At 36.4% G+C, this 12805-nt stretch overlaps 2 protein-coding genes across 5 annotated transcripts in view; one reads left to right on the top strand and one right to left on the bottom strand.

The window, feature by feature from the left end:
* Positions 4785–5348, bottom strand: LOC107615803. The gene has a single exon (XM_016317833.1). The coding sequence runs from the start codon at positions 5346–5348 to the stop codon at positions 4785–4787; it is 564 nt and encodes a 187-aa protein (XP_016173319.1).
* The window catches only part of LOC107619460, an 8947-nt gene continuing 5983 nt past the window's right edge, over positions 9842–12805 (top strand). For 3 of the 4 annotated variants that reach the window (XR_002354417.1, XM_021112219.1, XM_021112220.1), the window contains exons 1-3: positions 9842–10105; positions 10194–10322; positions 10408–10569. Coding sequence is in view for 2 of the 4 variants with exons in the window: in XM_021112219.1 (XP_020967878.1) it covers positions 9901–10105; positions 10194–10322; positions 10408–10569 (496 nt within the window). In the remaining 2 variants the exon portion in view is untranslated. Of the gene's footprint in view, positions 10106–10193; positions 10323–10407; positions 10570–11920; positions 11973–12805 lie in introns of all 4 variants that reach the window. The other variant, XR_002354418.1, reaches the window with a different exon arrangement.

Raw genomic sequence — 12805 nt, 5'->3', positions numbered from 1 at the left:
GTATAAATTATCCGCTCATCACCAATGCTGTCGGAGACCTCTCCTCCAAAGCCATCACCATCCATTCCTTCATTCAAGTGGGTAAATCTTTCATCTCTAAGCTTAATTAGCTCACTTGAATATGCTTTACTTGAAACAGATGGTCAGCTTAGAGCTCTTTGTGGCATTAAGCGTAAGAGGAAGATGGTTAGTAGTTGGAGTCGTCATGGAAGGTTCAATATGGTTGCATACTCAAAGTTTAAATGCAAAGGTTCGTATAAAGCTCAACTGAATGGGTCTAGGAAGTTGGTTGGCCGCTTTAGTGAGAATTCAGATTGCTTGCCCCCCGGATGGAATCATGATGATCAACAAGAAGACGGGTGCAAAAGTAAGGTTTGGGACCCCGGAATCCATTCTACCAATCAACACTTTTGGGGTCTTGTCACTTGCTTTAACTTGCTTGAAGGCTTTCTGCGCCTAGTTTGGGACCCCGGAGGCCATTGGAATTACAAACATTGGTGGAGATTCCTGGATGAGTTCAAGCACAAGCCGCCATGACAAGGAGCTCACGAAATGTCCAACTTAAGGACTTTAACTAAAAGTGCTAGGTGGGAGACAACCCACCATGGTATGATCGTTCCTTTTTCAACTATAATTTTATTTATTTTTGTTTGTTTTTGAATTTTATTTTATTTCATTGAACCTGGAATTATTTATAACATCTGCATACTACATTATGCATTTTGCATAATAAAAAAAATGCATGCGACGCGTAAGCGTCGCTGACGCGTCCGCGTCACAAGTGCATTAGAAAGAAAAGAAAAGTGAATAGAGAGTCACGCGAGAGCGTGGCTAGAGGCGTGCCTTATGCACAAATATGCCCACGCGACTGCGTCGCCGACGCGGCCGCGTCATTTGAAAAATAGCTTCCCCACGCGTCCGCGTAACCCACGCGAACGCGTGGCTCTGTAAAATCGACGTAAAGGGGTGTATGGCAGAGAGTTATGATGGAGCTGGGCTGGACTCGTGCTAGAAGCCCAAGCCCTACCACACGATCGCGTGCCCTACGCGGCCGCGTCGTTTTACAAAATGAGGCCATTCACGCGATCGCGTTACCCACGCGAACGCGTCACCCCAGATTTTTGGCAAAATCACACACCACGCGACCGCGTCACTCACGCGTCTGCGTCACCTGCGCCGCACAACTTATCCAGATCAGCGCCAATTATCTTATCTTTTCTTTTCTAATCCTAATTTCTTCTATCTTTTCTTCTTTCTTCTTTCTTTCTTACTTACTTTTTCTTCATCTCTTTAATTTAATTTATTTGCATACTTTCATCCATTGCATTTTAATTTTGTGCATATTTTTATTTTCTTTTCTAAATTTATTATTTTTCCATTGGTGTTAAATTTTCTTATTCAACTGTTACATCTTTTCTTGAATTATTCTGGCGCTTCATGACTTGTTTTATTCTGATTGGGTATTATTATTCATAAGTCAATGCTATTCTTTTATGACACTTGTATTCCTTTGCATTGACATGCACTCACACTGTCTTTCATTACCCACACACTCTTTCCCATTGTTGCAATTTTTTGCATTATTGATATGCCATTCGCTTCTCCTGTTTTCTCAATTGCATGTTGTAGCTACCATGTACTTGAGACTCTCATTATTTAGCAATAACCCAACCATATTTTATTTGATTCCTATCTTTATTTTTGGGCTCCTTTTCTTCTTTTTCCTCTTCTTTCAGGCTGGCCACCAAAGAAGGAAAAGGGAAAGCTTCTAAATGGGGAGACAAACAAGTCCATCAGCACAATCTTTAGAGAAAAGCGTCAGTTGTAGCAACCCGTCCACTTCTACATCTCAGCATACACCGAGGACGGTGCAATCTTTAAGTGTGGGGAGGTCAATACCGACTTCCATGGGTTAGTTATTTTCTTCTCAACACCAATGTCTTATTTTCTTTATTAACTCATTGTTGCATTTGCATGTTTAATTGCATGTTTGTTTGATTTTATGCATTTGGTTACTACTTGGTTGAAGTAATATTTTCTTTTTCAAGAAATTTTTGAAAAATTTCACTAATTTAAATTAAAACTTTTGTGTTAAATTTGTTTGAAGTTGTATTTGAAACATGGTTTTTGAGCCAAAGAATATACAACCCGTGAGATTTTGACCTTATTTACATGGTTACATTATTTAACCATAAATTTTTATTCTTGTGTGTTTTCTTCTCTATGATTGCAATCTTTGCTTTGTTCCATTCTATATGTCCACTATTTAGTGTATTTACATGCTTGCATATGATTGAGGCCATCACTTGATTTTTGCTCACTTTTCCCAAATAAGCCTACCCTTTCAATTACCTTTGTTAGCCACTTTGAGCCTATTAATCCCCATTTGTTCTATATTTTACCACATCACTAGCCTTAAGCGAAAAAATAATTAAATAACCCAAAATGAATCTTTGGTTAGCTTAAGTTAGAGATTGTGTATAAATTAAGTGTGGGGAACTGTGGGAACTTGGGTTGAAGAAGTGTATAGTGTTTCATTGATAAAATATTAGAAATTTGGGTACCTACTCATGTGAAACCAGAAAAATCAAATATCTATGTGCATTGATATGTTATGTTTACTTTTATATATATAAAAAAAATTAAAAAAAATCCAAAAAAATATTCAATAAATAAGTAAATAAATAAGGGGACAAAATTACCCCAATGCTAAGTTAAGTTAAGGAAAAGATCAATGCATATGTGAAAAAAAATTAAAAGAAAGGTTGATGCATGAGTATGAGATGAAAAAAAAATGGAAATTTTGGGTAGCTAAGCATGATTTTAGAGTTACATAAAGAGTATGTGTATGTTAGGTGAGAACTTGGGCTAGTCAATGATTCATATTTCAACTCACTTGACCATACATGTATCATCACCCTTACCTTAGCCCCATTACAACCCTGAAAAGACCTCATGATGTTTGCATTGGTACATTAAATTTTTGTTGATTGGTTAGATGAAGAACAAAGTTTAGAAAGCATGACTAGAGAAGAGTAGAGTGATTACCCTATACACTTGAGAGACTAGAGTGCATATACACTACCAGTGAGGGTTCAATGCTCGATTCTATGTTCCTTGCTTTCATGAGCTATCTTCTTACAAGTTTACTTGTCTTTTATTGTATGATTTGAATTAGTGAAATCTGATTTATGTTTGTCTTAAAGAGCTTATTTATTTTTAACCAAGTAGATAGAAATATCTTAGCATGTAGTTGCATTCATATAAATAGGTTGCATTTCATACATCATACCATTCCTCTTCACTCTCTTATAGCTTCTCTTGAGCTTAGCATGAGGACATGATAATGTTTAAGTGTGGGGAGGTTGATAAACCACTATTTCATGATTTATCTTGTGCTCAATTGAGTGGTTTTTGTCAAGTCCTTACCCACTTATTCATACAATTCGCATGTTTTATGTTTTCCTTCCTGATTTTGTGCTTTGATTGAAAACATGCTTCTTTGACCTTAATTTTATTAATATTAATTCTCCCTTTATACCATTCGATGCCTTGATATGTGTGTTAAGTGTTTTCAGAGTTTATAGGGCAGGAATGGCTCAGAAGATGGAATGGAAGCATGCAAAAGTGGAAGGAATATAAAAAATTGAAGGAACTGCAAAGCTGTCAGCCTAACTCTCTTACACTAAAACGGTCATAACTTGAGCTATAGAGGTCCAAATGATACGGTTCCAATTGCGTTTGAAAGCTAACGTCTGGGGCTTCGATTTGATATATAATATTCCATAGTTTCCCTGACGATAAGTGACGCGAATGCGTGATCCATGCGGACGCGTCGCAGTGACGAAAAACTAACGTGTTTGAATTCGAAACCAGCGAATTCTGGGCTGTTTCTGGCCCAGTTCTCGGCCCAGAAAACACAGATTAGAGGCTATAAAGTGGGAGAATGCATCCATTCATCAGAAAACAACTCATCAGCTCATAATTTATAATTTTTAGTTTTAGATGTAGTTTTTAGAGAAAGAGGTTCTCTCCTCTCTCTTAGGATCAGGATTAGGATTTATATTAGGATTAGGATTTCATCTTCTTCATCACAGGTTTAAATATTCTTTTTATTTATTTTCTCAATTTTATTTATGAACTCTTTGTGTTTAGATTCGAATGTTTTATTTAATATAATTTGAGGTATTTCAGATTTGACTTTGCTTTGCTTTATTTATATGGATGCTTTTAACTTAATTTAGATATTTTCTTCCTTTTGGCTTTGGTTAAGTAATTGGTAACACTTGAGTTGTCAAACTCATCAGTGATTGAAATTGGCAGATTACTGATTGATTTGGATCGCTCTGAAGCTAGTCTTCCCACAGGGATTGACTAGGACTTAAGGATTAAATTAATCAGTCCACTTGACTTAACTAAGTGGGATTAAAACCCAATTCTCATCACATCTGATAAGGATAGCTGGGATAGGAATTCTAACTCTTATACTTTGCCAAGAGATTTTATTATTATTAATTTATTTTTCTCGTAATTTAAATTACTTATTCCTTATTTCAAAAAACCCAAAAATTCTACCTTTTCCATAACCAATAATAAATCATATCTCCCTGCAATTCCTTGAGAAGACGACCCGATGTTTAAATACTTTGATTATCAATTTATTTAGGGGTTTGTTACTTGTGACAACCAAACTTTTGTAAGAAAGGAATTCTTGTCGGTCTAGAAGCTATACTTACAACGCGAATTTATTGTGAAAATTCTAGATCGCGCGAGAGTTTCGTTCTTCAGGTGTCTTTCTCTTGTTCCCTTTGTTCTTCAATTCCTTGCCCTTGGGCTTTTGGATTTTCCTCTATATATAGCACGCCAAATCTGCCTTGGTTTCTTTTTGTTTGTGGGACTTCTCTTTGTCTACTTGTTTCCTCTCCGTTTCTGATAACATCTTCTTTTTGTCCTTTCTTTTCTCTTTTTGGCCTCTGGACCACCATCCATTCCCCAAAACTACTATTGTTCTCAGTAATTACTTGCTTTCCCGTGTCATTCTTTCTTGTGCTAGCTTTCTCTTTTTGCAGGTCTTGTTGTTTTTTACTGTTGTTTTCTTGTTGTATACCTGTATTAGCTTCAGCACTTTGATTCTCTTGTTGCTTTTTTATTGGTTCTTCCTTTCTCTTATTGTTTGGGCAATGTTGTTGATCATGATCTACTCTTCCGCAGGTGAAACAAATATGGTGGATACCCTCATATTCAATGTGGTACTCCCTACCATTTATCAGATATCTCCCCAGTAATAGTTTGGTTGGATCAACTTCAACGCACAGCCTAGCAAACTTGCCCCTGCTCATGTCTACCATGTTGTTATCAACTTTTGTTATTCTCCAATTAAATTGCCAATTTGCCTCAGCACAGTTCTATCATATAATTCAATAGGCAGTCCCAGCAATCTTACCCATGCTGTCACTTTGTCAATAGTGGCTTCCAAAGGATTGAAGTTTGGCTCTCACATTCTCAGTGTTAAGTAGTGGTCATAGATTTTCTATGGTCCCTCTAATAGAGCGAAATCAAAGTCTTCAGATGAGTAAAATTTCACTAGATAGTAGTCATTGCTCAAGTCAATAACGTCTATACTCCCTTTCTTACTCCACATATTTTCCAGCCTCCTTTTCATGGCTGCATATCCAACCCTTCTTCCTAGTAATTTCACTATAAAAGAGTCCTACCAAGGCTTCCACAGTTCCCTCTCTATGGACTCACTAATCACAATGTTATAGAGCCCCTTCTCCACTTCTTCCACTCTGATTCCTTTGTTGCTGTTGCTTTGGGAGTCCTTTCCATCATGTTTTTTCCCCTGTCATTAGCTGCTCCTTTTCCATCTTCTGTTTTTTCCTCTTCTTCTTCCTCACTGAGACTGTCGTCTTCCATTTGATCTCCGTCAGGACCTCCTTTCACCATTTGAGCAAAAGTAATTTTTTTGTTCTGTTTTTGTACATCTTCTGTGGTTTCGGTCATCCGGTCTTCCTCCCTTGGAACCAGTACTTGTGTCCCAAAGAAGCCCTCTGTATCCTTTCGCACCTTTTTAGTGCTTCTTCTAAGCTGATCTTGTTCTTCTGGCGATGGCTGATGGTCGTGTGGAGCCCTAACTAGGGTTCCGGTACTAGTCATGTGAAAGGAAGCAAAGCTAACGGTAATATTGTACGGAGAGAAAATTTGAAGCTATGGATAACATATAATGCTTTGAACTTTGATTTGAATATATTACAATGTTTTTATTCCCTTTTTGAGTAAGTAAATAATAGGTCTAAGCCTTCTTCTTCTCCCTCTCTTTTTTTTTAGGATAAGTGGGTTAATTCGAAGAAAATCAACAAATTCGAGGGGACATTAAAATATTAACATATACCAAAAAAATAATCACCAGTGTTTTAAATTTTAACTTTTCGAAAAAAATGATTGTGGCCTATCCCTCCTATTCTCCGTTGCTTTTTTATTTAAATTGATCTAAGTGGGCTAACGGAAACCTTCCTAAAAAAAGTATATCTAAGAACAATGTTTAAAACCAATTAGCCCGTTGCCCAAAAAGAGAAAAACCCATTTCCCTCTGCATTTCCATTTCACACATCCATGCATATAACTAGTCCCTCTCATGTCTCAACCAACTACCAGCTAATAAATTCATAGTATAGATGATGATGGATTACAGAATCAAGCACAAGCAAAAATAGTATTGGACTAGCTCATAATATATATCACTTTCGTTTAATTTTTGGTCCGCAAATATTTTCCTTTCTTCAACATTAGACAAAAACGAAAGTAAAAAACTGAACACCTTTCGTCAAGTTAGAAGTTGGAACTTAGAACTAATATCATTGTCCCAGTCTATTAAAATAAAAGAACTAAAGTAATATCATTGTCAGACCTTGGTCCCAAAATGACAACTTTTTGTTTTTCTTTCTCAACCAATACATTTTTTACAAAGAACAAATTGAAAATGAGACTTAAGAAAGTAAGAAGTTTACAAAGCATTGAACTTTGAGTTTGAAATTTAAGAAAAAAAATTAGGGCACAGTTTGTGAGAAAAAAGAAAGAAGAGGAGGAGGAAAAGAATGTAGTGATAATATTATATGTAGTTGCTTTTTAAAAAAAAAGAAAAAAATAGATCAATTTTTTACTTGGATTATAGATAGGGAAATTATAGCATACATATGTTAATGTATACAGAGTTGGAGAGATTTCCTTTTGCTGAAGGTTGTGGTGACAAGTGGCATGATGATCTATGAAGGGGAGCAGCTCGGCAGTGGTGTCAGAGTCTTTATCCAGGCCGCATGTTGTTGGAGCCGTACCGGTTAGTCAGAAGGAAGGAAGCCCGTAATGGGCTTTCGAGGTGGCCCCGTAATGTATAGTCTATATGGATTGGAGGGAAGAGTGTTGACTAAGCGTGTATAGGCTATGGGCTATTATTGGGTTTAGGGAGTAAGAGTTCTAAGATTGTTAGAATCGAAAAAAAAAATCTCTTTCAGGGGAAAAATGAGCTTGCCGAAAACAATAACCATGTAAAGCTAGTTTATTGAACTAGGAAAAGATAAAGATAAAACAACATGTTGAGAATTATTGTGGTTGTTCTCCTTTTTTGAATATATGTAATTGCAAATACAGGTTGAAATTATAAAAATCTTTTTTTTTTTCTGTTGTATAAGCTTTAAATGAAATTAGAAAAGGATTAGTTAAAAAATTAATACAGAAAACAGGCAATATGAAAATGCCACATGAAACATATTTAAAAAATATGCCTATAAAATTTTAAATTTTAATTTTTAAAAAGATTACAACACGATAATTATTTTTCAAAAGAAGAAAATAATTTTCGAAGATTGAATTTAAAAAAATTAATATACCTTCTAGTTTATTCTTAAAGGACTAACATACCCCGTTAAGCATTAATTTAAAAAATACTAAATTATTATTGAGGTTGATTGATTGTATTAGCAATTATGAATTTAAATTTAATATTAACAAAACTAAAATAACCTTTTATTTAATTCTAAAAGAATAAAATAATTTTTACGATTAGTAGTTTTACATGTGCATCCAATTATATAGTGATACGTCAGAAAAGATAATTACATTTTACATTAATAGTATGAATAGTCATGTAAAAGTAAGAAAGTAATTGAACGACTGTATAAAATATTTTACATTATCAGTGTATCAAAATTAAACTTTCATGGCTATCAGTGGCTAAGAGAGGGGGGTTGAATCTTAACCTCCTTTTCTTCTGAATGTTACCTTTTGCCTTGTTAAAGGAAATTAGGAGATATTTTTACTTTTGTCTCATATTGAGTTGAGAGACACTTTCTTTTTGTCTTTTGAGCAACAGAAACAGAAATGGAGTAGAGCAGAATAAGTAACACCCAGGTGTATCCTATTTCAGCTACTAAGTGCAATGTAGCCTACATCCAGTCTCCATCACAATCATGATAGAATTTGTCTAACTTTTTCGCCAAATTACACACACCAATATTTTTCCTAGAATCTACCCAATTCTATTTGGGACAAATCCATATTCTAACCCAATCTGAATTTGACTAGGACTCAACGTAGCTTTCAACAGCGAAGTGCTAACCCAACTTGTAAGAGAATCCCCACAGGATCATGAAACAAAACAGAAAGATGCACAAAGAAAATCTGAAACATCTTATGACTTTTTCTCCAATTTTAACTCACTGTCTTTTACCTCTCATTGGCTTTTTTGATAAAAAACCTCACCATATTTGCCTTTTTCAATGTAACTCAGGCAGACTAAATTGAGAAAAAGAAATACTAAATGAGAACCATGAAGGAGAAGAACTCAAACAGCTTAGGTAAATATAAGAACTGAATTATGTGCTTTGTTCGTACTCTCTGGTCTTCAACCCTTGGTCGTTCACCCTTATTATAGAAGAGTGGAGCTTCCATAGTTGAAGCAAGTTTAAAAATCATACTGTCTGTGTCTCCTTTATCAGAGCTGCAGCAGTTTCATTAGTCAAGAGAGAGAGCTTCGAATCTGTTGGATGCAACTTATCCATTCTCTCTCACCCATTTTCTTCAAGTTTCTTCAATGTAGACCGTAGAGTTTTGCTTTGGCCCCAAGTTTGAATTTGGACCGTATATCTTCTATTGTCCGAATTTGACAGTGATTTCTCCATGGTTGCTTGATTTGGGCTTGAGACTTTGAGAATTTCTTTTTGGTTCGTTGGTGAAGCACAAATGACGGAAATATCTTTTGAAGTGCTCTGACCATAGTGTGACTAGCTTCTTGGTTGTAGCCCTTTCTTCTTGCATGGATGAGGAAACACACTTCTTGTTCTTCAACCCACCATAGCTTCTGCACTTTCCATTTTCTTCTTTCACCCTTGTTGAATGACGTCACCGAAGAGAAGGAGAGACGAGAGAGAAGAAAGGATTTGGCTTTCGGTGGAAGCCAATAAAAGTTAAATGAATTGAACTTTGGATTTCAAATTTCTTTGGTGTGTGGGTGTTGGCAACTAGGTTAGAGTGTAACGGCACAGTTGTCAGAACCGGACCGAAATGGCTGGTTCGATCGGAAAACAGATGAATCGAACTCCCAACAGGCCCGATAAAGTATTTAAACCGCTTAAGAAATAGAACCGATCAAAGCGGTAAGAATCGGTCGAAACCGATAAAAACCGCCCAAAATCAGTGAAAATCGGTTCAACTGAACCGTTCGAGAGAAATTTCCAAAATTAATGAAGATATGGTTCAAATTTGGGTTTTTTTATGCTGCATGCACTCCTTGCTACTAAGCTATGTTGTTCCTTATTATTTTAAATTCTCATTATTAATTATGCACTACGCCAGGCACGGTGAATAGCGGCCAAGATTTGGAGGCCACACACCTCGCCGCCGCAAAGCATGCTGGGGAAAGCAGAACTCCTTCGCGTGCCACAATCATCAGCGGCGACTCCACCAAAAATGCCGCCATCGCCTACGCGAGGCACGGTGAATAGCAGCGAAGATCTGGAGGCCACACACCTCGCCGCCGTGAAACATGCTGGGGAAGCAGAAATCCTTCGCGTGCCTTATCATCAGCGGCGACTCCATCACAAAACGCTGCCAGGTGAGGATCCAATCTTAAGCAATCCAATTTTTGTTTTGCTCCCCTTTTTTTTCTTATAACCCTGAGTTGATTCCCCCCAAATTTCAAGAAAACCCGCGAAGAGTAACTGGTAGCCCTCGAAGCACACCCATTGCTGCAATTCCAAAACAAGGTTGTGAAGGCAGGACTGCTTCGCGTGCCACAAATCAGCGGCGATTGCATCATAAAATGCCACCAGGTGAGGATTTGTTAACTCAATTTCTCCTTTCCGCCTTTTTAATTTCTCCTATAAATTCTAATTCATTCTTCCCCAAATTAAGCAGAACCCCGCGAAGAGTCATTGGAAGCGCGCGAACTCTGCTGCCGTTGCTGCTCCACTGCGAAGGTGCTGCCGATCCTGGGTCCTCTGCCTGCCGTGCACGAAACTGTTGAGCCACCCTCCACTGTTCGCCATCCCGAGCTCTCGCGGCCTCTCCCTGTCCCTGGTGAGTTTGAACACTTTTAGCTTTCATTCGTGTTTTCACTCTTGGTTCGGAATTTTGGATTAACAGATTGTAATGCAACCTTGTCTCCCTGACAGAGCATGCCTTGTTTAATTAGAACCTAAACATGGAAAAAGGTCGAGTTAATATTAACCTTGCTTCACCACAAATAATGTTTACATCCAGCAATCCAATAAAAGAATCATCATGAGCGCCTAATTCTGTAATTACATATACTTCTATACATGATTAAATTTATTAGTCCCAAAGCATCACATATTTAACAGTGTACAGAGTTATTTTTTAAAGCAACCTCATAGATAAGCTAGCTATCACCACGTGAAAGCGTGAAAGCCAATGTCTATTGCCAACAAATTTTAACCTTATATTATTACCATATACCATGATGATATGCAGATTCATACTCCTTAGTTTTATATAATTCCCACAAAGACTAGTGTCCATTGGTCACAGTGAAACCACACCACTAATATTTTTGCTATTTAACAATGTGTTGGTTCCTTCAAACAAGAATTTAACTAATGGAGTTAATGCAGAGCCAGCTAAGCACTCCACTGATACCGAATTTTTTATAGTTACCTTGGAGACCGATACCACGTAATATCATGTAGAACACCTTCTTTGAAAACTTGTTTAAGAAAACCCCTCTATTGAGTTCACTACACCCTGCAACCATTGTTCTCTTACCTTTCTCTGTAAATCCATTCACTTTTTTGTTGTTGTTAAGATCATACCATGGCTGGTGCACTTGTTGGTGGAGCTTTTCTTTCTGGCTTCATTAACGTTGTCTTTGACCGGTTCCTTACAACTGATGCTGCCAACTTGGTTTTGGGCAAGAAACTTGGCCCTGACTTGGTTGAAAGGCTGATAATGTTTACTTTTACCAAGTTAGAGAAAAGCTATATGAGCTAATTATAGTAGTTAAATTATATATCAGCAACACTGAACTATAATAGTTAGTTTACATACTTCCCTAAATGACTTTGTGAATGAGTAAGAGGTTGGTCTCTTCCTACAATCATTGCCACTATACCATCCCTGCCACAGAATGTACACTGCATGCCAAGTTAAAGTTAGAAGTGCTAAATGAAATAGAATTCCACTTAGTAGTAACTAGCAATGAGCTTTAAATATATATATTTTTTGAACAGTACTCAATTTTCTACCTGCTTGCTTAGTTCAATCTCTTTGAAGCATATACATGTCATTGTACAATTAAGAATTCTCCTTGCTGCTTAGTTTCTGAGATGGCTGCATTCTCAGAAAATTTTGTTTATTGTATCTGAAGCATTGATTTTGTGAAAGCTCATTCATTACATTTGCTATATATCAGAAAATCTGGTTTATTTGCAGTAGAGAAGCTTCTAGAGCACACTCCAAACAAGGTTACTTTTCTTACAACTTTCTTATTATATATGTATATGATAATCTTGATTTACTATTATTGTACTATTCCTCTTTAGCCTTTGTGAGGATTAGAATTGATCTTTCCGTAGTAAGGAAATTGAAAAATAATAAGAAGGGTTTGAGACTGATATAAACAGATACTATAAAAGCGTTATAAGCAATACACAAAATTGGCTGCTGCTCAACTCTACTACTTGGCCATAGTTTCTGCTAGATAAGGTTAACATTATATTTCAGCAAAATTTTGATATGATAATGTTGATCCAATCAAATGCCTTTGATGGAACAACTTTCTATATATGCTTGCTTAGTTGAATCTCTTTGAAGCCTGTACATGTCATTGTACAATTTTAATTTCTCCTTGCTGCTTGGTTCCTGAGATGGCTGCATTATCAGGAAATTTGGTTTATTGTGTCTGAATCATTGATTTTGTGAAAGCTCATTGATTACACTTGATGTACATTGTGAACCTAGTCCTATTTCATGTTTGGCAGCTTTCATGCATGTTAGAAAATGGTATAGAATATAGAAGTTGCATTTGTATTATCCGCTATGTGAAATTAGAAAATAGCACCTAATGAATTCGTGCAGCTAGCTAGCTTGGCTGGATTATGTGTTTATTATTGGTGGAGAAATTGTTATACAAAAGGGAGGAAAGTTAATGATTTTATAACTATAAGGCATGTTTGATTTTTATTTCTCATTTTTTTCGGTTAAACTGAGCCAAATTATACTATTTTTTTCCTAATTTGATAAAAATACCAAAAATAAATGCATAATACCAATAATAGTTTAATTTTTAAATGCTACT

This window comes from Arachis ipaensis, chromosome B09 (assembly GCF_000816755.2).
Source record: "Arachis ipaensis cultivar K30076 chromosome B09, Araip1.1, whole genome shotgun sequence".
NCBI classification, from domain to species: Eukaryota; Viridiplantae; Streptophyta; class Magnoliopsida; order Fabales; family Fabaceae; genus Arachis; species Arachis ipaensis.
This window is presented reverse-complemented; position numbering and strand designations above follow the sequence as displayed.